Source organism: Schistocerca gregaria, chromosome 6 (assembly GCF_023897955.1).
Source record: "Schistocerca gregaria isolate iqSchGreg1 chromosome 6, iqSchGreg1.2, whole genome shotgun sequence".
In the NCBI taxonomy this organism is placed as follows: domain Eukaryota; kingdom Metazoa; phylum Arthropoda; class Insecta; order Orthoptera; family Acrididae; genus Schistocerca; species Schistocerca gregaria.
The window spans coordinates 192,841,857-192,867,676 of record NC_064925.1 but is presented as its reverse complement, the minus strand read 5'-3'; the positions used below and the strand labels follow the sequence as shown (position 1 = coordinate 192,867,676).

The following is a 25,820-nucleotide window of genomic DNA, read 5'->3' as shown; positions in this document are numbered from 1 at the left end:
CTCTGCAGAACTACACCTCCAGTGTCAAAGGGAACCAGTCATCAGTAAATAGAAATAATGCAGACAGTATACAGTATTTGATGTGAAAGTATGAAAAGCAATGAAGAAGCAAGAATGGATGAAACTAATTATGTAGTTTAAGACTATATGGGCAGTAAGAATAAATAAATTTGAAGAGAAGCAGTTCCCATCTGAGGAGCTACACAAGAGAATGGAAATGGGGTATGATTATTGGTCGAATGCAATAACTATCCACATTAAATTCCACACAGATATATATTTTGCAGTTAGTCATAAACATGTACACAGCTTGAGATACAGAACAGAACTAAAAACTAACATGGAGGCTCGGCAGAGCGATGAGAGTCAAAGATGGTGTTAATCATGCTTGATATGACCTATCAACACCACACAGCTCCCCCTCGCAGTACAAAGTACCACCTGTGAGGCTTGAGTGGAGGTCTTGTGATCATTGGCATCAGTAGTAGTCATGTAAGTCAGCAGGTGCAAGACTGGGATTTCCATCACAGTGGAGGCAGAGTGATTGGCGGCAGGTTGACCTCGTAGTCAGTCTGCTGGCCCAAGAGCAGGCATGTTGAATGGCCTGTGGCTTGGTGCAGGCATACCCACCCCGAATGCAGATAGAGCCATCCGAGGAGATGAATGTGTGAATTTCTGACGGGTCATACTCGTGAGGGAGGGACAGCATAGTTGCTACACTGACATTTAACTGCCTGTTGGAGGCCATGGTGTCTGTTAGGAGCATGAGCCCACAGTCGTCAAAGGTGGTGACAGACACATCATTCACACGGTGTGGTGGCATGTTGTAGCACAGGTTGAATGTGTGAAAGCAAGTCTCTGCAGTTTGAGAAGTGGCGGCGAAACCTGCACATGGGGTGGATGGTGATGTGCCTGGAAAACCTGCGCATGGCGACGATGCATTATAGGTTGGAGGAAACAGCACCATAGGATGAGACAAAGTATTTCCAGGCTACGTGGTGGAAAAGTTGTCAGCAGGGTCCGACTGAGATGGTAGAGAGGAGTCGGAGTCCATGGAAGCAGGTTTGAGCCTGTGTAATGAAACAGTTTGAGGACGATCTTTAACCATAATGTCGAATGGTGTCTCACCCTGCCAGAGTACTTTAAAAGGCCACGGTAGGGTGATTGCAGGGGTTGACTAATGGAATCATGCCTGAGCATAATGTGGGACCAAGTGTTGAGTGCGGTTGGCATGTAAGTGTCCAGTGGGGAATGGCTGATAGGCGGGTGCAGCTGTGTATGTTTGAAGTGAATGCGCATCCATCTGATGAAACCTGGTGAGAGGGGAAAATCCTCAGGTTCTTGAAGCAGGGTAAGTTACCCTGGTAGGACTGGGTTCTACCCAAAAACGAATTCGGAGATGGTTCCCTGTAAGCCTGGTTTAAAGGTTGAATGGAGAGTGAGTAAAACCCATGGAAGCACCTCAGACCAGAGCAGTCATGGCACCTGAATGCAGTTTTGAGGGTGTGGTGCCAATGTTTAGCTAACCCATTGTTCTGCGGGTGGTAGACTGTTATATGAATTTTTATTTAATTCAGCGGATATTACATAAAATGGTGAACAGGGCAGACTCAAACTGCCGAACTTGGTTGGTGGTGATGGTGGTCAGGCAACCGAACATGACAATCCATGAGGAGATGAAACCCTTGGCTGTGGTTTCAGCGATGATGTTGGGTAAGGGGAAACAGCTTCCACCCCGTAAGACGTGTGGTCAATTGTTGAGAGAATATATCTGTGACCCTCTGGTGGTAGTGGACTGATAAGGTTGATATGTACATGATGAAATCTTTCTTGCATAATGTTGAATTTGCCTAGTGCAGGGGAGGTGTGGTGGCTGATTTTGTTGCGTTGATAGGAGATAAAACTGTGTACCCAGGTCTGACAGTCCCATTTAATATTTTTCGAAAGGAAATGCTTGGATACGAGTCATGTGGTGGTACAGACGCAAGGGTGAGCAAGGTTATACAAGGCATCGATGGCTTGCTGGCGCAATGTGGGTGGGAGCAACGGACGCAGGGTGTCGGTATAAGAATCACATCACACCTCATACAAAACGCTAGGGAACTTGGCTTTGGTAAACATGAGAGATATTTGAGGATCTGTGAGGAGAGCTTGAGATTCCTCGTCAGAGGCCTGGAGAGCAACCAGGTTTGATAAGTCGATGATGCGTGAGACATTATTGATCCACAAGAAAAATTCAGCGAAGATGTTTTCTGTGCCTCTGATGTAGCAAACATCTGTTGTGAATTGAGAGACTAAATCAGTGGTGGAAATGCTGACGGGGTGAGTCCTCGGGAGGGTTGCAGAAAGCATCTGCTAATGGTTTGTGATCAGTAAGGATGAAGAAAGAATGGCCCTTGACGTCAGGCGATAGTGTTTGACGGATTCGTAGACCACCAGAAGTACCCTATCAAAAGCATAGTATTGCTTCTGAGCTGTAGACAATTTTTAGAGAAGATATGAAGGGGAGTTGTCATGTTGCCTTTGTGTTGCTGTAGAACTGCTTCCACCATTATGTTGCTGGCGTCCTTAGTGATGAACAACTCGGCTGACAGGTCAGGATGAGCGAGAGTGTCATGGCATGAGGTAAGGAAGGTTTTACAGCCTTCAAGGCCTCCAGCATAGGTTCAGTCCAGGGAACTGTTTTAAGGCCTGGAGTCTGTTTGCCCGACAGCTAGTCTGTCAGTGGGGCCTGCACATTGGCGGCAGAAGACAGATGCTGATGGTAGTAATTTATTGTACCCAAGAAACGTTGGAGTTCTTTGGAAATAGCTGGAGGCGGCACTGATGTAATGGCCTGCACATGGGATTTGGGAGGCTGTATTCCAGCTCTGGAGATGATGTAATCCAAAAATGTGACAGAAGACTGGCGCAATTGGAATCTGTCCTTGTTAACCATGACACTGTTGGAGTTCAAGGTCTGGAGGACCTTGGATAAATGAGTTTGGTGTTCCTCAACCGCGTGGCTTGAAATGAGTATTTCATCGAGATATGCAAAGCAAAAAGAAGATGAGCCGTGATGAAATGTTGGTCATGTATAAATGACCGCTTGGCTGGGTGGATGAGTGGATGGAGTACAACGTGTGAGGTTCCCCATCTGAGATTAACACATCTGACAATAAAATTAAAACAATGTGGAACGATGTTAATAGGGAAACAGGACAATCGAAAGCACAGGGGAGAGGTCTGATGCTAACAACTACTCCCCAATCTCACTTCCGACAGCTTTATCCAAAATTCTTGAAAAAATAATGTATTCAACAGTAGCATCACATATTTGTAAAAATATAGTACTAACAAAATATCAGTTTGGTTTTCAGAAAGGCTTTTCAATAGAAAATGCTGGAAATGCTTTCACTAATCAAATATTAAATGCATTGAATAACTGAAAAACACCCATTTGGGTATTTTGCGATCTCTCAAAGTCTGTCGATTGTGTGAATCATTAATTTTTTCTAGATAAGCTAAGGTATTGTGGTATGAGTGTGACAGTGCACAAATGGTTTACTTCATATTTAACTGGAAGAATGCAGAAGGTTGAAGTTAACAGTACAGATAGTCCGCAAAAATCAGCAGAGTCCTCTAACTGGGAATGTCTCAAGAATGGTGTCCCACAAGGTTCAGTCTCTGATCCCTCATTGTTCTTAATATATATTAATGACATGCCACTCTGTATTCATGAAGATGCAAAGCTAGTTCTTTCTGCAGATGATAAAAGTATAACAATCACACCCAACAAGCAAGAATCAGCTGAGGAAATTGTAAATAATGTCTTGCAGAAATTTATGAAGTGGTTCTCTGCAAATAAACTCTAACGAAATTTTGAGAAAATACAATTTCTACAATTCTGTACAGTAAAAGGCATAACACCATTGATAAATATAGATTATGCACAGAAGTCTGTTGCTAAGGCAGAATATTCGAAATTTGAGTGTCCATTGATGAGAAATTGAACTGTAGGAAACACATTGATGATCTGCTGAAACTGTTCATCAATGTTGTGGATGCTGCGAATAATGAGAACATCACGAAAATTTCAAGCTTGGCATAGTATTTATTGTCATCAGCTGATCGACAGAACTAACATAAGTGCTGAACTGAACTGCACTGACTCCTGAAGTAAACAAAACTTGTCTGACTCCTCGCACAGTGTTGCTGCATCCCTTTAATACAATTTTAACAATTGCTACCACTGTTAATTTATTTCAAAGTGTAACTTATGATTAAAACCAATTTCATCCAAACTAACTGCTGTTACATTTGTGCAGGTTATAAAATATAATGTCAAATAACATAATATTTTTATCATCATCTTGGTTTTATATGTGAAAATAATTCACAATTTGATTTCAACAATTATTTTGATGTTACCTTGATTTCATAATTAGTGACTCTACGGATTTTATTGTGACCATTTGTTCAAAGTATACACATTGGGCTCTAACAGATTACATAAATTAAGTGCATATGTTTTCTCAAATACCAGAATTTTGTAAATTTGGGTGGTGTAACTAACAAGAGGTAAATATCTGCATTATTTACAAGCATCGTTAATTACAATGAATTACATAAAAATGAATAATGAATGAAATTTCATCACTGGATAATGATTGTTATTTTCATTTGAATCGTAATGAGGTTTTTGTGTTAGCAAATTTACAAATTGCAATTATGATAATTAGAGGTGCCAGTTATTGATACTAACATTTCCACATCCTCTTAATATTTGTTACTAAACATTTATTACTTCAATTTCACGATCTGATGTTTAATTTGTCATATGTGTGTATTTTTGTTAATGACAACAATCAATTAACAATCACGAGAATATGTCATTCCAGAATATTCTAAATGTATATACAAAGAATAGGTTTTTGGCCAAACTGAACTGAACGATACCTATAAAAATACACATAAAAGGCACGAGGAAGCTCTGAATAGTATGATAAATACACAGATGCACATAAAACTTCTCACAACTACTTCTCAATACGTATATTGACTTGTGTGTTTCATAAGTAAAAACACTGATTTTTACAAATGTAACAGTGAATACCATCAGTACAACACAAGGAGGAAACATGATTTCCACAATGAAGCTAAAAATTTGAAAGTTGTGCAGAGGGTGTGCAGTACTCTGGTATAAAGATATTTAATGCTCTTCCTCCAGAATAAATAAAGGTGATATTGGACAGTTCATAATGATCTTTGGGAGGCTGTTGCATAGTAAGACATTTATTTAAAGAACTCAGGATATTCACAGTACCTTTGCAATACATATATTTGCTTACGAAATTTGTCACTAATAACCCATCCCAATTCAAAAATAGCAGTTAAGTGCATAGTTACAACACTAGAAGAAAGGATGATCTTCACTATTCTGGGTAAATCTCACCTTGCACAGAAAGGGGTGAATTATGCTGCCACAAAAATCTTTGGTCATTTGGAAAATAGCATTAAAAGTCTTACAGACAGCCAACTAACATTTAAAAGCAAATTTCTGAATGACGACTCCTTCCACTCAGTATATGAAATTTTAGATATGAAGTAGTAACTGTAAAAAAATAATCATGGTAATTATTTTGTGTAAAGAAAACTTATGTTAAAGTGACATGTTCCTCATCATTATGAAAGGTCATATTCATGATCTATGGAACAAAGATTAATGTATATCTGTATGTATGAGGGAATGTGGTGTTCAATGAGGAGAGGACAGTCATCAGAGGCAGTGCAATCTCATGGGCACCTTGATCATCTGATCTCTCTCCATGTAATTTTTACCTGTGGGGCAAATTGAAGGGTGAGGTGCACACCAATAACACAAAGCAATAAAATGTTACTTTTCCGTAACTGACATGAAAACAGCAGATATTCACGGTTTTGGTGTGCTGATGATGAAAATGTTAATGAAAACACAAGATTCAGCTGTTCTTTTGGAGTTATAATAACTTTGTTATTGCTTATATAAGCTTATGCATGTGCACTGATCAATCAGAACATTGCGACTGTGGTGTCACCGCCAGACACCACACTTGCTAGGTAGTAACCTTTAAATCGGCCGCAGTCCGGTAGTATACACCGGACCCGCGTGTCGCCACTATCAGTGATTGCAGACCAAGTGCCGCCACACAGCAGGTCTAGAGAGACTTCCTAGCACTCGCCCCAGTTGTACAGCTGACTTCTCTAGCGATGGTTCACTGACAAAATACGCTCTCATTTGCCGAGACAATAGTTAGCATAGCCTTCAGCTACGTTATTTGCTATGACCTAGCAAGGCGCCATTATCAGTTTCTATTGATATTGTGAATCGTGTACTGTCACGAGCGATGTTAATCATTAATGGATTAAAGTTAAGTATTCCATCAGCTACGTCTGTTTTTCTCATTTCTAATTCCCTTATCATGTTCCAGACCTTACGCCAGCCTGCATGACCTAAAACACATGCATTTCGGCCTCCTTTAGTAACACGGTGTTGGCTCTCCTGCCAACCACAACATTGGTGACGAGGCAAAACCACGTTCTTCTTTAAACTGCCCTGATTTACTTGTGTAATGGCTTCACCACAATCTCCAGATGTACTGTCTGAATTTTATCGCTTACAGAATCAGCAGACGCAGGCGTTACTGGATGTCCTTGGACAGCTCGTCCAGGGTCAACGTGCAATGCAAAATGATGCGGCAGCCGCCACTTCACCGCTAACGCAGCCACAACATGCTGTTGCACCCACTTTTCGACCTTTTGATGCTGCACTGGAAATCTGGACGAAGTGGTCCCGCCAATTTTGATTCCATCTCGCCGCCTACAGAATTCAAGGTAACGAGTGGCAGCCTTTTCTCCTTTCATCCATCGGGGTACAAACGTACCGTGTGATAGTCATATTATTTCCCCGACACGATGTAGCAACTCTGTCCTACGAAGAAATTTTGTCTGCATTAGATGCATATTTCAAAGAATAAGTCAATGTAGTTGCCAAGCGGTATACCTTCTTTCGTACAAAACGTACGGCAGGTCAGACTAATCGGGAGTGGGTTGCAACCTTGCAAGGCCTTACTAGGGATTGTGCTTTTGAGTGTCAATGTGGACTCCCTTATTCACATACTATGGTACGTGATGCAATTGCACAGAATGTTTCTGATGTTCATATAAGGGAACAGATTTTGAAACTACTAAATCCCTCCCTTCAACAAGTGATTGACATATTGGGTCGGCAGGACACACTTGACTTTGCTCAGGAATCATTTGAAACTTCGCCAGCAGTGTGTCAGGTTAACCGGCCCACCAGGCGAACTGCACGAAGCAGGTAACAGCCCTTGCGCCCGGCCGCGCTGCTGCCTCCAGGCTCTCAGCCACATGTGCCGCGTCGGCAAGCAACTGCAGTGATCAAATCATGCCCGCGGTGTGCTACTAAACATTCGCGTGAGAATTGCCCGTCACACCAAGCTATTTGCTTTTATTGTAATAAAAAAGGACATGTTCAGAGTGTTTGCCAGAAAAATCTCAGATTGGAAGCTAAAAAACCGTACCAGGCCCTTTGCTTCGCGCCGGAATCTGAATCAAACCAAGGATACTCAGGCTCGCAAAACTTCGCACATGGAAATTCATGTAGTTCATACCACTCCGTCCAGTGCCACTCTCTCTAACAGCGACTGTGTTCGTCCCAAAAATAGAGTGCGTCGACGTCGCCGGAACTCCCGTCAAGTCGCAAGTGATTATGTACCAGTGTCAGTTCACGTTGCATGAGACATTCGCTCTTGTCGTCAGCAGGACAATAAACTTTTTGTGGACTTGGACATTAATGGCAAAATGATACCATTCCAGCTTGATACCGGAGCTGCAGTTTCACTGATCTATCAAGACACTTACAAACTGCTGGGCACACCTCCGTTGCGTGCCGCAATTGTTAAGTTAACTAGTTATTCAGTCAAGATATCTCTGTATTAGGACAGTGCAGCCTTCTTGCAACATACAAAGGACAAACAAAACTTGTCATTTTACGTCCTTCATTCTTCTTCTGCAGTGAACTTGTTTGGTTTCGATTTATTTCAGTTGTTTAACTTGTCTATAGTAAATCAGGTCCTATCAGTGAAACAGATGGTGCCTTCAGAAAGTGTTTCTCGTCTGTGTGAAGAATTTGCAACATTTTTGCACCGGGCCTCGGTTGCGCTTAGAACTATAAAGCACATTTGGAACTGAAAGTAAAAGCGCAACTGAAATTTTTCAGAGCACGCAATGTTCCCCACGTATTGTGTGATGAGGTCGCAAAAACATTACACGATTTGGAATCACAACGTGTAATTGAAAGTGTGCAGGCTTCTCTCTGGGCATCACCCTTAGTAATTTTGGCAAAACCTTCTGGAAAGTTGAGACTTTGTGTGGACTTTAAGGCAACAGTGAATCCACAACTAGTTATTACAACTTTTCCTTTACCGTGCCCGGAAGATCTTGTTGACAAACTGTGCCCGGGTAAATATTTTTCGAAGTTGAACCTCGCAGATGCGTACTTGCAAATACCGGTGGACGAAGGATCCCAGCACGTTTTGGTGGTTAACACTCATTTTGGTTTGTTTCAATTCAAATGACTGCCATTCGGGTGTGCATCCGCCCCTGCATTGTTTCAGCAATATCTACAAACTGTTTGTGCATTGGCCCCAACTGCAGCAAATTATCTGGATGATATTGTGATCTCTGGAAAGACAGAAGAAGAACATTTGGACAATCTCAGAAAAATTATTTCAGGTCTTGCGACAAAATGGTCTTCACTTGTGGAAGGACAAATGTGTGTTTTTTGCTCATGACTTGCCATACTTCGGCCATGTACTCAATGCCCAAGGCATACATCCCAGTCCCACACACCTTCGTGCCATACAAGACTTGCCTTCGCTGCAGAATTTGAAGCAGCTACAGTGTGTGCTGGGAAAAATTACGTATTATAACAGCTATGTGCCTCATGCCTCTTCCATTTCAGCTCCGCTTCATCGCTTATGCCGTAAAGGTGTTCTGTTCATCTGGACGATGGAATGTGAAAGTGATTTTTGCCAGTTGAACTCGGCGTTGCTTTCCAATACTTGCCTTATGCCATTCAAGCCCCAGAAGCCCATTTTGTTGATGGTGGATGCATCGGATTTCGGGATCGGTGCTGTGCTTGTGCACAAAGATGGATCGCACGATCGCCCTATTGCTTTTGCGTCCAAATTGCTCTCGTCTGCTCAAAGAAATTATTCACAGATCGAGAAAGAAGCATTGGCTCTTGTATTTGGTGTTACAAAGTTTCATGATTTCTTGTATGGTCGTCACTTTACCATAATCACAGACCACAAACCTTTGACATCGCTTTTTCGTCCGACCAAGTCTGTACCTCCACGTACAGCGCAGAAATAAATTGGCTGGTCTATTTTCCTCTCGCAGTACTGCTACGATATCTTGTATCAGTCCATTGCTAAGCACGGAAATGCCGATGCGTTGTCCCGCTTGCCTGTTGCTGAGGATAAGGCATTCAGTTCCTCCGAACTTGCTTGCCTGTTCATTGATGCGGAAACCGATGACGTGGTGGAATCGTTTCCGATTGATTTTCGTTGTGTTGCTACAGCTACAGCTGCCGACCCTGTCCTTGCTCCCGTTGTGCATTTTGTTGCTACACAATGGCCCTTGTCAAAGTCACAGATTGGGGATCCGTTGGTTCACTGATTTTTTTGCTCACAAGGAGAGACTTTTTGTATGATATGGTGTTTTGCTGGTGTGTTCTGATAATGATCAGTCCAGGGTTGTGATACCACGTTCGTTACAGTCCTCTGTCTTACAGCTTCTCCACCAAGGACATTGGGGTATAGTGAGAATGAAACAACTTGCTCGTCAGCACTGTACTTGGTTTGGAATCGATGCCGCGACTACAAATATGTGCTCCTCTTACATGGTGTGTGCCGAACAACAATCAGCATCACCACAGAAATTCTTTCTGTGGCCAAAAGCCACTTCGCCTTGGCAACGCTTACACATCGATTTTGCTGGTCCATTCTATAATGCTTGATGGTTAGTTGTGGTAGATTCATTCAGTAATTTTTCTTTCGTTGTCTGGATGTTTTCCATGACGTCATCTGCCACTATCCAAGGGTTATCTGCTATCTTTTGCATTGAAGGTCTTCCACAGACTATTGTTTCCGACAATGGCCCACAATTCATGTCCGCAGAATTTGTCATTCTGCAAGGGCAATGGTATTCAACATCGGACGTCCGCACCACTTTCACCAAGTCAAATGGTGCCACTGAACGATTGGTCAGCACTTTCAAGTCACAGATGTTGCAGTTGACAGTCGCATTCCCGGGAGGACACGTTATTGCTCTTTTTGTCCTCCTATCGCTCTCAGCCCCGAGATGGTTGCTCGCCGGCTGAGTTGCTCCAAGGTCGTCGTCATCGAACCTTGATGTCTTTGCTACATCCGCCGTATCAGTTTCCTGTACAGCGGCAGACACCTGCTTTTGCTCCAGGTGACGTTGTCTACTATTGTCACTATCGAGGTTCACGGCATTGGCTCGAAGGGCGCATTCTTCGCTGCCTCGGACGCGCTATGTATCTGGTTTCGGGGGCCTCTGGTGAGGTGCATTGACATCTCAATCAGTTTCACCTCTGTCGTCGCACGGGATTTGCCAGTTGTCCTCCAACATGGAACTCTTGCCCTGTCTGGACCATATGTCGTCTTTGCCCGTCGGGTGCCCCGGCCCAATGGAGGTCGACCCTTTGGCCCCTGCTGTCTCTCTACTGGTGCATACACCGCATGTTGGTGTGCACCCTGGAGCAGGTTCACAGGCATTTCCAAGCTCCCCGCGGTCCGAATGCCAGGGTGCGAGTGGCACAGCCTCACCTATTGTTAGGCTCCCCACCTCGTTACATATGTCAACATGCGGTCCTCCCCACGGTGGGCGGAAGCCTTATACCACAACCATACGCCGATTTGTGGGGGAGGAATGTGGTGACACCACCAGACACCACACTTGCTATGTGGTAGCCTTTAAATCGTCCGCGGTCCGGTAGTATACGTCGGACCCACGTGTCGCCACTATCAGTGATTGCAGACCCAGCACCGCCACACGGCAGGTCTAGAGAGACTTCCTTCTAGTGATATTGTGAATCATGTACTGTCACGAGCAACGTTCATCATTAATGGATTAAAGTTAAGTATTCCACCAGCTACGTCCTTTTTTCTCAATTCTAATTCCCTTGTCATGTTCCAGACCTCACACCAGCCTGCGTGAGCTAACACGCGTGCATTTCGGCCTCCTTTAGTAACACGGTGTTGGCTCTCCTGCCAACCACGACGACGACCACCTACCTGATAGCTGGTATGTTGATCTTCGGCATGGATAAAAGCAGCAACACATCATGCAGTGGAAACAATGAGGCCTTGATAGTTCATAGATGGAGTTGACAGCACATCAGTGTGCGCACACACACATCACCCAATTCCTATAAATTCTAGAGAGGGGAGGCAATGAGCTCTTGACACCATGTTCAGTCACATCTCGGATGTGTTAAACTGGGTTCAGATCTGGTTAGTTTGAGGGGAGGGGAGGGGGGCAGCTTGTCAATTGTACATGGTCTGCAAGCAGTGTATGATACTCCTTGGCCATCATGGAGCCTCACACAAGCTCCACTGGACCCAAAGACGCTGACGTGAATGTTCCCCAGAGCATAATTGAGATGCTGCTGGCTTGTCTCCCACAGCCCAGGTGTCAAGGAGCTATTCCCCCGGAAGATAACGGATTTGTGCATTATGAAGAAGGTATCAGTAGTCATCAGACTATGCAATGCTCTGCCACTGCACCACTGCCCAGTGCCGATGGTCATGTGCCCATTTCAGTCACTGTTGCTGATGTTGTCCTGTCAACATTGGTATGTACATGCTGTGAAGCTCCACAGTTCACTGCTTATGTTTTACTAGTCGGTGCCGCCTATGGTATCCTACATTTGTAATATGGGTGGCCACCCAACCCCATTACATCTGGATGTAGTTTCACCTTCATTTTTGGTTTTGCCATGACTTAAGGCCTCTCACCAAAGCACTCCTTGAAGACATGAAAAATCGTGCAGTTTCCAAAATGTTGGTGCCAAGCCTCTGGACCATTGCAATCTGCCCTCGCTCAAGCTCATGTAGATCACATACCTTCCCCATTCTACACACGGAAAGCATGCTTGCTGATACTAGATGCAGGGTGCATGTGTCCGACTGGCAGTCGTTCCTTGCTGGGCAACACTGCTACCACTTTCACAGGTGTATATTGATAGTAGGTCGGTGGTCATAATGTTCTGGCTGATCAGTGTAGGTACTTAAGTGTTAATCCTCAGAGATAGTTCAGTGAGGGCGTAATTGCTTTGCCTGGTGTTTATAGTTTCCTGCTGGTGGTTCCTTGATTAGTATCCAGCAGTAATCAGCCAACACTGATGCACTACACTTTTGCTGGTTTATAGCTTCCATGTCCAAAATCTTGTGGTGGAAGTTTTCTCGCTGCTTGTTTGCTGCCTTACTACAGTTGTCAGGAAATATGTCCACCTGGGAATCTATGAAATGCAATTTTAAAGAAATGTTTGCACCATGGTCTATTGTAGCAGTGCACAGGATTTTACACAAGATCAGTTTAGTTTTCTTCCCTCTTATTACCTAGAAAGTTTGTTGGCACTTGAACACAGGCAGCCGAAGCTAACTTTTCATCATCATATCAAGAATGTGTTGAAATGCTTATCATTGTACAGTTTGTATATCTAGTGACTGATGAATATTTCCTCTTATATCTTTGCCTCACTAAGATGTGGAAAATGCTTGCTCAAATAGAGAAATGTTTCCCCAGTCTTTTTCTTGGCCTTAATGAAGTTTTCAATGGGTCCAATGTTTTATAAGAGCAGGGAGAATTATGTTCTTGGATTTGACGTTGAGAGATCCTGATTCCAGCAACTGATGTGTAGGCGTCTTCCTTTTTATAATGAAGTGCTTTGGCACAGCTTTCCCAGAGGCACAATCACAACTTTTTTTGCGAGTGAAAACATGGTCCAGATAGGCTGCATTAATTTTCAATTATCTACGAGAATGGCCAATTTCAACATTTGGTCATTTTCAAGTATGTATCTTAAGCTTACGTGTACCAGTTGTACAGATAGTAAAAAGATAATGCATCTTATCTGGACCAAGTTTTCATTCACATTTTAAAAATTATCAGCACTGTTTATACACTTGTGAAGCATATTGAATCGCTGCAGTGACCACAAGCACTAACAATACTTCAGTTGCATGTTCTTCCAGTATATGAACAGAATACAACTTTTAACAGACTGAAAGTAAGCTTAAACTAAACATGCTCTATTCTTCCCTTCCTCTTACCCTTCCCCTTGTTCCTGTGAGCTTAAGCTAAAAATAATGACAAAATAAACACATCTATTGTTTCCTGAAACTTCATGACTTGGTCTACTAACAAACAGATTCCAAAGCCTGTAAGGGAAGGAATCAACAATGGAAGCTAATAAAATATAATTATGTAAATGCATCCTTCTTTAATTTGTAAGCAAGAGCTAATTTGAGTTTTCATTGTCATTCATGTTATCAGCATGGTTGCTATAGTAGGCATACATTTACTTCATCCCATTTACATTTTCGCTGTTGGCCGGTGTAATCCTCACACACTGGAAGAGCTACAGCAGAACATTGTAAATGATATTGCTACCCTTCCAGCACAGCTGCTACATGTGTCCCATAGTTTGATAAACTTAGCACAACATTGCATCAACGTCAGTGGAGGCCATTTCCATAATATTTTGTGGTATTCATTAACAGTGGCCAAGCTCACATCAATCTTTTGTAAATATTTTCCTGGCCAGTTTCATTTTGCCATCAGTACATGAACTGTTTTATGTTAAACTGTAACATCCATTTTGTATAAAAGTCCAAACTGTAGAAAACTTTTTGCACTGTCTTAATCAGTATAACAGATTGTCAGAAACTTATCAGGAAGTCACAAATGTAAATGATATACTCCTCCCCTCTGTGATATTGGCATTGATGCCAATCACGAAGTGATTTATATTTATCATTTCCCTTCTCTTTGACAACTAGTCTCTTTATTCTTGTCCTCTTCTGGGATTTTCCTCATATTCTGTACTTTCTTCACATCCACATTATTTGTTTTTGATTATGTGTACAGATCCAGTGATTTAATTATTATCTTTTTCAGTGGTGTAACTTTACACAAAGATGCTTTGTTTGAAGTATTATATATAAAACAGTAGTTCAATAGTACAAGAGGAGTAGCAGAATTTTATTTGAAAGTAGCTCTTTTCTCTTGATATTCATTAACACATATGAAGTTATTTAAAAGTAATTTCCATAATTCTCAGTAAGAGTAGATTAGCAATTGCTACTTCACTAAAGTAGTTTGCAGGTGGCTCTTTCTGCCTATTAATATTAGACTCCAAATTTTTAAAAGCTCTCCTTCTTGATAGTATTTACAGAGTATTATAAATGAGTTAATGGATCAGTCTTTCAGTGGAGCATGAATTTGAATTGTACTTCCAGTATTCCTATAAATGTCACATCATCTGTTGTTGTGTCTGTTAACCAGTGATTTTGGGATTTGGTAAGTAGAAACCCCTGTACTATTTCAAATATAGTTGATACTGAAATTTGGACACCTATTTATTAATTAATGTGCTTAATTGAAAAAATACTTTGTGCTCACTAATAAGTTTGGCCATAGCAAGCTGTTGTAATATTTGGTCTGTATCAGACACAGAAAGTTGTTAGACAATTTAAGCCTACAAAGTTTCTGTAATAGGACACCTCCATTGGCATAGAAATCTATCATATATTTCCAGTTACACTGTCCCATATCTGATATTTATTTTATATTCTCAATATGAAGTTAAATTACTTTTTACCGTAGCATTCACATTTACATGTCGTTATTTCTCTCTTTTCCTCCAGACTTACAAGAAACATTATGCAAATGTTGTAAACTGAAAAATTATTAAAGCAATGAATATTTTAAATTTTAGAGACCAACAGAAGAAGAAGTTTCTTTAATTCGGAATCATATTGCAAGTAACTCAAATATTCCACTTGACAAGCCAGAACAGTTCCTATATGAACTTGCAGAAATACCAAATTTTGCTGAACGCATTGCGTGTTTCATGTTCCAGTCTGATTTTGAAGATGGTATGTCTTCTATTGAAAGTAAACTGAACAATTTAAAATCAACTTGTCAGGTAATTTATCACAAAAAATATTAGCTGCAAATTACCAGTGATAAATTTCTCAGCCTTAGATGTAGAAAAAAATTACTAAGAAAAGAGCTGGGCAATTTTTGATAAGGTGAAGGAGTGCACACAAAAGAGTAGTCTCTTTGCAAGTGTAAGACAATTAAATGTTTAGTAGTATAGCCGTTTTTGCAATTTAAGAAGAAAAGCTTCATTCTGTGTGTACTCATTAAATTTTACACAAATAAAGTAACTGCTGTTTTATTTTCTTTAAATGCCTAAAGATATTATGCAATTGTTTGAGCAGATAAGGAAAATAAAGATCAACTTACAGTATTATGGACCTTCTTCTAAAAGTTTTCAGACCTATCATGTTTTATAGATGAAAAAGTAACTCTCATTACTGCTATTGTTCTAATTAGCTATAGCTTCATGTAAGAAAAATATTTTCTGTGTAATCTCATGTGTGAGAGGGGCCAGAAAAATTATCTTTGTTTCACAGTTTCTAACAACATCAGAGAGTCTGAAGACAGTACTCAGCATTATATTGGCTCTTGGTAATTATATGAATGGTGGCAATCGTACACGTGGACAAGCAGATGGATTTGGATTAGAAATTCTGGCCAAGCTACGTGATGTCAAGAGCAAAGACAATAGTGTTACTTTGCTTCATTTTATTGTAAGAGCATACATGAAAGTGAGTAGTTAACATTTGAAATTCTTAAGTAAAGTCCTTACTTATATGTTCATAAAAATAAGAAAAATGATAAAATAGCAAATAATATTAATAGTGAGCTTCCAGGTGTTCAGCAAATTTGTTGTTTCCCATTTTCTACACAATTTTTGATGACCATCCCAGCTATCTTCTTCAGGTGCCGTGAATTTCGCTATTGCGTGTATTCGCTGCTTGGATCCCAACCAGAATGAGAGATCTCAGGGCAAATAACATCCAGATAGACCTATTTCTCTTCTTCATTTCTATGATAAACTGAAAATTGTATTCACTATTAATTTTAGAGAAGCTTAAGTTTGTGGATACTACACTAGTTTCCCTGGAGTTCTATCATAAATGCAAAAAAAGTGGGACTACTATCAAAGAGTGTCATGGTTAACAGACATAGGCTGAGCATGCTGTGTACTGGTGAGACTTAAAGCTCTTGTATAAATCTTTTTTGATGATTAAGAACTGTATGCAGGGCCATTATTTTGTGTGCTTATATATTCATTTAAGACACTTAACTATAATCATACCAGTTCATGACACAAGCAATATGTTCAGTGGCTCAAGGTAAGCAGTATAAAATAAGGTTGAAATACTCCTGAACATGGCTTTTCAAAGGAAAAAAATAAAATAGAAAATAAATAAAACTAATTGGTAACCATCTGGCTGGCTGTGAAGTGAAATACCACAGATTGTAATTTCATGTGTATGTTACCGTAACCAGAAGACCAGTAATTCATATGAAGCCTCTAATTACTAGTTTGCACAATCACTGTAGAAATGATGCCATGCACAGTTTTCTAACCTGCCATTTAGTTTTGATTTGGGGCCCAAGAATTAAAGTATTAAGAAGGTGGTAAGAGCCTGTCATAATTCAGTATTCATTTATGCCTTGTAATGTCCTTTGTACTATCTCTAACAGTGTGGGGATGCTGAAACCAGACCCTATCAGCAGTGACTGACCAGGGAAAATGAGATACACAACCAAATTTCCAACAATTTATTTTTAAGAAATACTAAAACTTTTGGTAATTATTTTGAAGAACCATAACCCCCTGCAGAATTTACCACAGAAACCTGACCACTTCCAAGTATTTATTACATTAACAAGACATCATCTTATTATTGCAAATTTACCAAAGAATAATTTTAAAAATGATCAGGAACTCTGTTAAATTTTAACTCGGTATGTTATCAAAATTGTCTTTAAAATCAGCATTTCATCAGAAACAAGGGAAACTACACAAATCCCATATACAAGCAATATAAAATGCTGACCAAAGCCGTTCAATCACCTTTTAATTCAAGCTCATGCCCTCAGAAAGGAATTAAAAGAACACAATAGTTATAATACAATACATAAAGGGGTTAATTGCATCAGCAACATACCTGTAGCAGCTCTCTTACAGAAATTACTCTGAATTAACTTTGGAAGCTTTGCAGGTAGAGCTGTATTACTTTCAGTTATACACACCAACAACAAGTTCGGTTCATGGCCATGCCCCACATACACATGAATGAGAATTTCTTGTACTTCAGTGTAGAGCTTTCTGTGAAATGTAAATACTTTAGGAACAATTGAAATGTACTGTCTAATGAGATACCATAACCCACTAATTACTTGCCATTGTGAGAGCAAAGGCAGGACGGTAATCATGAAAAAATCACATGTAATTGGTAAAAATTCTAGTCTAACAAGACAACCTTTATGTATGAGGAATACACAACTTCCACTGCCCCCACATGCAGCTATAAAATGCCACCAGTGCTTAACACACAGAATGCACCATGAAAATATGGAGTCATGTTGAGTCCAGTTGCTTATAACATGTGTTGGTATGGAGCGAACCAATAACCACATATCCACACCCACTACAGAATGATGGATACATGAGTTACACTTGATAGAGGCTCCTAAGGCTCTGTTCAAGGGCAAAAATGCTTAGCACTCATGCCGTTACATGTCTGTAATACTGTGTCTGTCCTGAAAAACTCATACTCCATTCTGTACAATCATTTTGAACATCAGCAACTCATATAAACAACTGCCCAGCTGCCACAGTTCAGAGTGTGAACCATACTGTCTGACTGTGCCCAGAAGTAAATCCTTTCCCATTCACACAAATGGCCCCTCCAATCACATGAACCACATCTGTGCTTCATCTGTACTATTCAGAGATAGTGTAAACTATGGCACAACATTTCTAAGTTTGAGCTCTGGCATTCATTCTTCATTGTGGTCTTTGGAATGTCCATTCTGATCTGATAGATGGTCTACTGATATCTTATGACTAGGCTATAACACTTCAATACATTAGCTGGTGACAAATAACATTTATTCAGGAATATGTTATGGTCATTAAAGTGAAACCAATGATTTAGTAAGGCTTGGTGTCAAGATCTAATTGCTCAGTATTTTAATTTATTACTTTACTAGCTATTGGCTTCATTTCACCAATGAATTTAAATATCTCATTTTTAGTGAGAAGAAGTTACTGGCATCAGCAGGTTTCTGGTATTTTTTGGATGCACTTTGTACCAATAACAAAAATGTAATTAGATGAATGTTTCAGATTTTGATGCATGCAAGTCAAAAAACTGAATAATATTCCAGTTTTGAAGCAGGTTATCACTATCTTTCTTCTTCCCTTCCATTTATTTGTAGTTTCTTGTGCTTTACACTTGAACAACAAAACAATAAATAATTTGATTGAGGCAAACTTTCCTTTCTGTACCTGGGACTGCTGTACATTGTGAATTTTGTCCATCAGTCTTCTGACTGGTTTGATGCGGCTTGCCATGAATTCCTCTCCTGTGTCAACCTCTTCATCTTAGAGTAGTACCTGCAACATACATTTTTAATTATATGCTGGATGTAATCCAATCTCTGTTTTCTTCTACTGTTTTTACCCTCCACAGCTCCCTGTAGTACCATGGATGCTATACCCTGATGTCTTAACAGATGTCCTACCACCCTGTGCTTTCTTCTTGTCAGTGTTAAGTGTACATTCCTTTCCTCATTGATTCTCCACAGAACCTCAACATTCCTTTATTTTACTGGTCCACTTAATTTTTCAACATTCTGTAGCACCACATCTCAAATCCTTTGATTATCATTCCTATGTTGGATATTTATATAAAAAACAAAGATTCCAAGACTTAGCAAGCGGGAAAGCGCTGGTAGATAGGCACAGTGAATAAAACACACAAACACACACACAGAATTTCGAGCTTTCGCAACCGGCGACTGCTTCGTCAGAAAGTCTGACGAAGCAATCGCCGGTTGCGAAAGCTTGAAATTCTCTGTGTGTGTTTGTGTGTTTTATTCGCTGTGCCTATCTACCGGCGCTTTCCCGCTTGGTAAGTCTTGGAATCTTTGTTTTTTACATTTTTCCCATGTGGAAATTTCTTTCTATTTTATTTACATCACTATGTTGGATATTAGTAGACTTCTCTTGGCCAGGAATTCCCTTTTTACCAGTGCTTGTTAGGACTGTTGATATTTTTAAAATATCGAGAATCCAATATATTGACATTCAAAAAAATATCAGTATCAGTTCTCCATATACCAAAAATATGTATTGATATATCAGTGGGAAAAATATCGAAGTACCAGCCTATAAAAATATCGGGTGCACAATATGAATATACTGCTGGTTTTTGAGCCATACATCTAAGTATTGATTTATTATTAGATACTCTGTAAATCAACAAGCTAGCGCTAGCAGCATACATATCCCCCTTACAGAAATAATCATTAGTTGTGTGGATCATTTAGCTTATCATAAATTATTTTGTTTATCTATTCTTTATTCCCCTCGTAAACATAACACAACTTAAGGGCGTCATTTGTCCATGTTACATGAGTAGGATTCTGTCACTGTGTCAACTTGCTTTGTAATATTCTGTTTATATCAAATAAATGTTATATTTTTAGTTTATGTCCTTTTGATTTGTTTCCGCATGAGCAATACTTGCGTATGTTCATGACATGGTTCCCATTCTCAACTTAATACATTGTTTTTATCTTATACTAAAAGAACACTTACCAGCTGATTAAATAACAGCTACAGTATTTGTTTACAAGGGCTGAGTTTGAACATGACTCAAACTATTCTAACAGTTTACTTCACAGTTCAGGAAATCTTGCGTTCTGTTCAATATTTTGACCTGGCTGCAATCTAGTGACTTTTGTTGGTACTCTCATGAGAACCTGTCTTGGCGGTTTTAATGCACTATGGATTTTGATAACAAAATAACTCTAAAAGCAGACTGAAATATTTTCTAGGCTGCAGGCTATGCATAACACCACCAAGTGATAAATAAAAAAATTCCAGTCATGATTGTCCAATTCTCTAGGTTTCATTCATCCCACAATCTGGTGACATCTGATGATACTATCTCGAAGACATGTCTTGCCACTGAAATTCATCCTTGCCACAAAAATTACATTAACTTTTTTTGCATTGTATTTCATTTATTTAGTATTTAATTCTTGATTAATTGTCTTGATTGTTTCATCTGAATGTTGCTGCCTAGTTTTCAAAGTGATTAACATCTGGTAACATTTTTATCTATTGTTCTAATATGTGGGTAGGGATTCAAATGCACATTTCCAACCTACTTCGTAAATCTCTACAGACTCCCACAATGAAACATTATAATGGGTTCAGTCAATAATATTCTTTGAAGGACAATATTTTATGTTGTTCTTACATACAAATTGGCATAAATGTAAATATATGCACACATAACTGTACTCTATGAGAAATAGCACTGAAAATTTTTTCAAACAAAATACGAGTTTATGCATTGGTAGGATTTAATGCTATTTCTTCCAATGTTTCATGAAACTTAAATTTTAAGCAGTGCCACAGCTTATTGTTGCAGAGTTTGTTGTTTCTTGCATATTAGTTGCAGTTGTCACACGAGTTGAATATCACGTGATTGTTTGAACATGCTTGATACTATATCAAATGATGTGGTGTATCGGGAAGTCTAGAGCCTGTTCAAACATGAGTATCATTTGCCCAGCTCTATTGTTTACATACATTCACCAATAAGAACAATTTTTGTTGTTACTGTGTTTCTTTCTCAGATTTAATTTAATGTTATATTACACCACTTTAACATAACAGCCCTTTTCTTGACTGGTTTCCAGATCAATCAAGAAAACTGCTTTTGGGTGTCACACATTTAAAACCTTCTAAGAACCACTATATCAAGGGAAAAACTTGTATCTTTATTCTAATTTGAGCTGTGGCGCACTTCCTTCATTAGCACCAAATCATCCACATGAAAGTTAGGTGTGGTAACTTTTTCATCAAATTTATGCAGCTGTTTATCTGCTGCTTGTTGTAAATTTTCTATTACATCATCATATAAGTTTTCTATGTGTGCATTATCATCATCTGGTCATTTAAACAATTTCAGCAATAGCTTGCCTATGAAATTAGCTTGCAGTATTTTGATGAGAGCTAAACCAATAGATAAATGTGGAAGTTCTTTAAGTATTACTTGAAACGATGGTATTTTCTATGCCCAAGTTGTACATCTGTCTGAACAGTCTACCGGCGCTTTCCCTCTTGGTAAGTCTTGGAATCTTTGTTTTTAATATATCTGAACAGTATGTTCCACATAAATTACCAATTTATTTCATGATATGTTCAGAAGGTATTGGTTCTGGATTATTTTTAGATATGTTATGTGACGCATTTCTTCCCATGCTAAGTATCCTTTAACTTTCTCGTGGGCAAAATTATTGAGCAGTTTTTTTTAATGAATGGAGAGCAGATAGTAGTTAACAGATAAGTATATTTATCATACAGAATGTCGAATTTGCTCCAACTATGAAAGTGAGGTCACACAACAAGCTGGGAAATATTCTTCCCACTGCCCTTCCTTTTTCAATATATGTCTATTAATTTGATAAAATTACTTCTCTTGTTACAATGATTGTTCACAATTACTTTCCATGAAATTTTCTGAAACATGGGTCTATGCAAAGTGGTATTTGACAATATGTACAAACACAGCGAGTGCTCTTTTCCCCAGCTTTGGTACTACAATGACGGCACGTCCAGTAGATTTCTCCTAAAATGAGTTGATGCCCCCCTACAGCGACATGACGAAAATCTTCAGGTGCTTTACACCTTTTTGCCAGAAAGACAGGTTTTTGTCCATGCCTTTTTTGAGATGAGAAGCCAGCAATCAATTGTCTGGCTAGATGGATCCTGTATGTGAGCTGATCATGCTGTCCACTTTGTCTTTTACGTATTTTCCACAGGATAAAACTGTTGACTGCAGCAACGTCCGCTGTCCACTGGGAAATAAAATATTCTGTGCCACCATTTTACAGAACATCTGCCAATAACATATCTTTCCCATAATTGATCAAACTTATTGACACCACCCATTATTTTGTTGTATTCTGCCACAACGCCAGGACAATAAATCTCTGTACTAGTACCATCCTTGTTTTTCCTTTTCTCTGGGGCTGTTTCTCATGGGTCATGAACTGAGGACAGGAAAGTGACTGGATGGTTATCCATCCATTTCACTGCAGAAATGGTTCCTTTTGTTTCAAACTGGAATTCTCCTCGTTCCAATTGTACGTTTTCCTTCATAAATTTGGGTAAATCAAATGAATATACCTTATACTATAGCTCTGAGGAAAAAATCACAATGTCATGCAAACAGCACTGAAAGGCTCTTCTACAGAGCAACACTCAGCTATACAGTGCCTCTGCGTGAAGGTACAGCAAAAACGGTGAGAATTTCTGATTGGAAGTAGTACCCTATACTGTTCACTAGGTGGCAGTACTGTACAGAAGTGGGGACTGTGACTCCCACGGGACTACGAGCGAGTTCATTGTAGTGGGAAGCATGTTTCCCATGGTTCACGAAAGGGTTAAAGTAATGGCTTATAGTTAGTTAGTTAGTTCTAAGTTCCGTTCATCAATCTCATAGTAATTGTTATGATGTGGAATGTATCAAATGCATAGGAAATGCACACATGAATCAATGTTGGTTTTTTTAGCTTAAAATTTTTGTTACCTACCCCATTCCCTTAAATGGCACAAATGCATATATTACACCTAGAGATATATTTATCCCTATTCAAGAATTCATCTATGATGTAGGAGTAGTTGCAAGGAGATATGTTCTCAATTTATTTTTGATACTATTACTGCTGCCTGCCAGACATTTAAGTTCATCTCGTAATTTATCAAAAAGATTTGCAGTAGAATATTTTACCCCTTTCTGTGCCAAAGATAGTTTAAGTAGAAGATAGTTAAGTTTTTCTTTCTTCTAGTATTATAATCATAAATGTCACTGTCGTTTTTAAACTTTCCATTTCTGCCTACAAGATATGTGACAATGAGCCCCACACATTATTCTAAGCACTTTCTTTTGAGTAGTGAATACTTTTTGCCTAAATGTTGAGTTACCCCAAAATATTATTACATATGACGTCAGAGAGTGAAAGTTTGCAAATTATTTTAGTTCTCTAATTTCTAAATCCTCAAAACTGGCAACTATTCTGATTGCAAAAGTTGCTGAACCTAGTAGCTTTAAGAGATCCAAAATATGAATTTTCCAAAAACTTAGTATGCTCTATCCTGGCTACTGAATTCTGTTGATGTGTTAAGTTTATTGAAGGAATTTTATTCCTTGCAGCAAAAAATTGGATGTACTGTGTGTTTCCAAAGTTCAGAGCAAGCCCATTTGCAGAAAACCAATTAATAACTTTTCCAAAGACATTTTTTGTATCAATTGTGGGACATTGTTGGTTAAGTCTCTTTGGTTTCCCAACATCGGTAAAATGATTACACATACAGTGGATTACTGTATTGGTGTTATTTATTTATTGTTCCGTGGGAACAAATTAAGGAGAAGTCTCCACGGTCAAGGAACGAGTCAATACATGAAATTATAACATGATAGTAGAAACAGATAAAATGAAATACAAGAAACGTGTTCAGGTGACAATTTGTAAGTTTAAATAAAGAAAATCAACAATGTAACACTGGAATCTGCTCAATTTTTCAGCTCTTCCAGGAGCTCCTCGACAGAATAGGAGTGAGCCAAGAGGAAACTCTTCAGTTTAGACTTAAAAGCGTTTGGGGGTACTGCTAAGATTTTTGAGTTCTTGTGGTAGCTTATTGAAAATGGATGCAGCAATATAGTGTACTCCTTTCTGCATAAGAGTCAAGGAAGTGCAATCCACATGCAGATTTGATTTCTCCCTAGTATTAACTGAGTGAAAGCTGCTATCTGTTGGGAATAAGCTAATATTGCTAACAAGAAATGACATTAAAGAAAATATATATTGTGAGGGCAATGTCAGCATTCCCAGACTATTGAATAGGGGTTGACAAGAGGTTCTCTAACTTACACCATATATAGCTCGAACAGCCTGTTTTTGAGCCAAAAATACCCTTTTTAATCAGAAGAATTACCCCCAAAAAATAATAACATATGACACAAGCGTATGAAAATATGCGAAGCAGACTACTTTTCATGTTGAACTGTCACTTATTTCAGATACTGTTCTAATGGTAAATAAAGCAGGATTGAATTTCTGAACAAGATCCTGAACATGGGCTTTCCACAACAGCTTACTATTTATCCGAACGCCTAGGAACTTGAACTGTTCCGTCTCGCTTATAATATGCCCATTCTGACTAATCAAAACATCAGTTCTTGTTGAATTGTGAGTGAGAAAATGTAAAAACTGAGTCTTACTGTGGTTTAGCATCAAATTATTTTCCACAAGCCACGAACTTATTTCATGAACCACGTCATTTGATAATGTATTACACACAAGATCCTTCACTACCAAGCTGGTGTCATCAGCAAACAGAAATATTTTTGAATCACCTGTAATACTAGAAGGCATATCATCTATATAAATAGGAATCAGCAGTGGGCCCAGCACTGACCCTTGGGGAATGCCCCACTTAACAGTGCCCCATTTTGACTGAATGCCACTACCACTCTCAACATTGCAGAGAATTACCTTCCGCTTTCTGCTCTTAAAGGAAGAGGCAAACCAATTGTAAGCTACTACCCTTACTCCATAATGGACCAACTTATGCAGTAATATTTTGTGGTCAATACAGTCAAAAGCCTTTGTTGAATCAAAGAAAACACCTAGCATTCACAACCTTTTATTTAACCCATCCAAAACCTCACACAGAAAAGAGAATATAGCATTTTCAGTTGTTAAACCATTTCTAAAACCAAACTGTACATTTGACAGCAAATTATATGAATTTAAATGCTCCAGTAACCTTGTATATACAACCTTCTCGAGAACTTTAGCAAACACCGATGGCATAGAAATAGGTCTATAATTGTCAACATTATCCCAGTCTCCCTTTTTATAAAGTGGCTTTACTACTGAGTACTTTAATTGGTCCGGAAACCAACCACTCCTAAAGGAAAAATTATAGATATGGCTAAGTACTGGGCTAACATACATAAAACAATACTTCAGTATTCTCCTACATACACTGTCATATCCATGAGAGTTCTTGGTCGTTAGCAATTTAATTACTAACTCAATCTCCCTCTTGTCAGTATCATGGAGGATGCCAGATTACGCTCCCATATTTTATTTACTCAAGCTTGTCTGACATTTGGCATTACCCCTAAAGGCCTCAGACTTAAAGTTCTTATCTCTGGCTGCAATCCTCCTTTCCATCAGTCCTTATACCAGTTCCAAACTGCACAATCCATAGCCCTCACCTGCCTAGTCCTTCACCTATACATCGACTCGGCCAATGAACACACCCGTCAACTCCTATCCCAAATCAAAGTCCT

General features: G+C 39.3%; 1 protein-coding gene across 1 annotated transcript in view; it reads left to right on the top strand.

Moving 5' to 3' along the window:
• Positions 1-25,820, top strand: part of LOC126278800 (formin-like) — a 246,586-nt gene that overhangs the window by 144,356 nt on the left and 76,410 nt on the right. The window contains exons 11-12 of the mRNA XM_049979073.1: positions 15,071-15,280; positions 15,774-15,968. Of these exons, the coding sequence (XP_049835030.1) occupies positions 15,071-15,280; positions 15,774-15,968 (405 nt within the window). The remainder of the gene's footprint in view (positions 1-15,070; positions 15,281-15,773; positions 15,969-25,820) is intronic.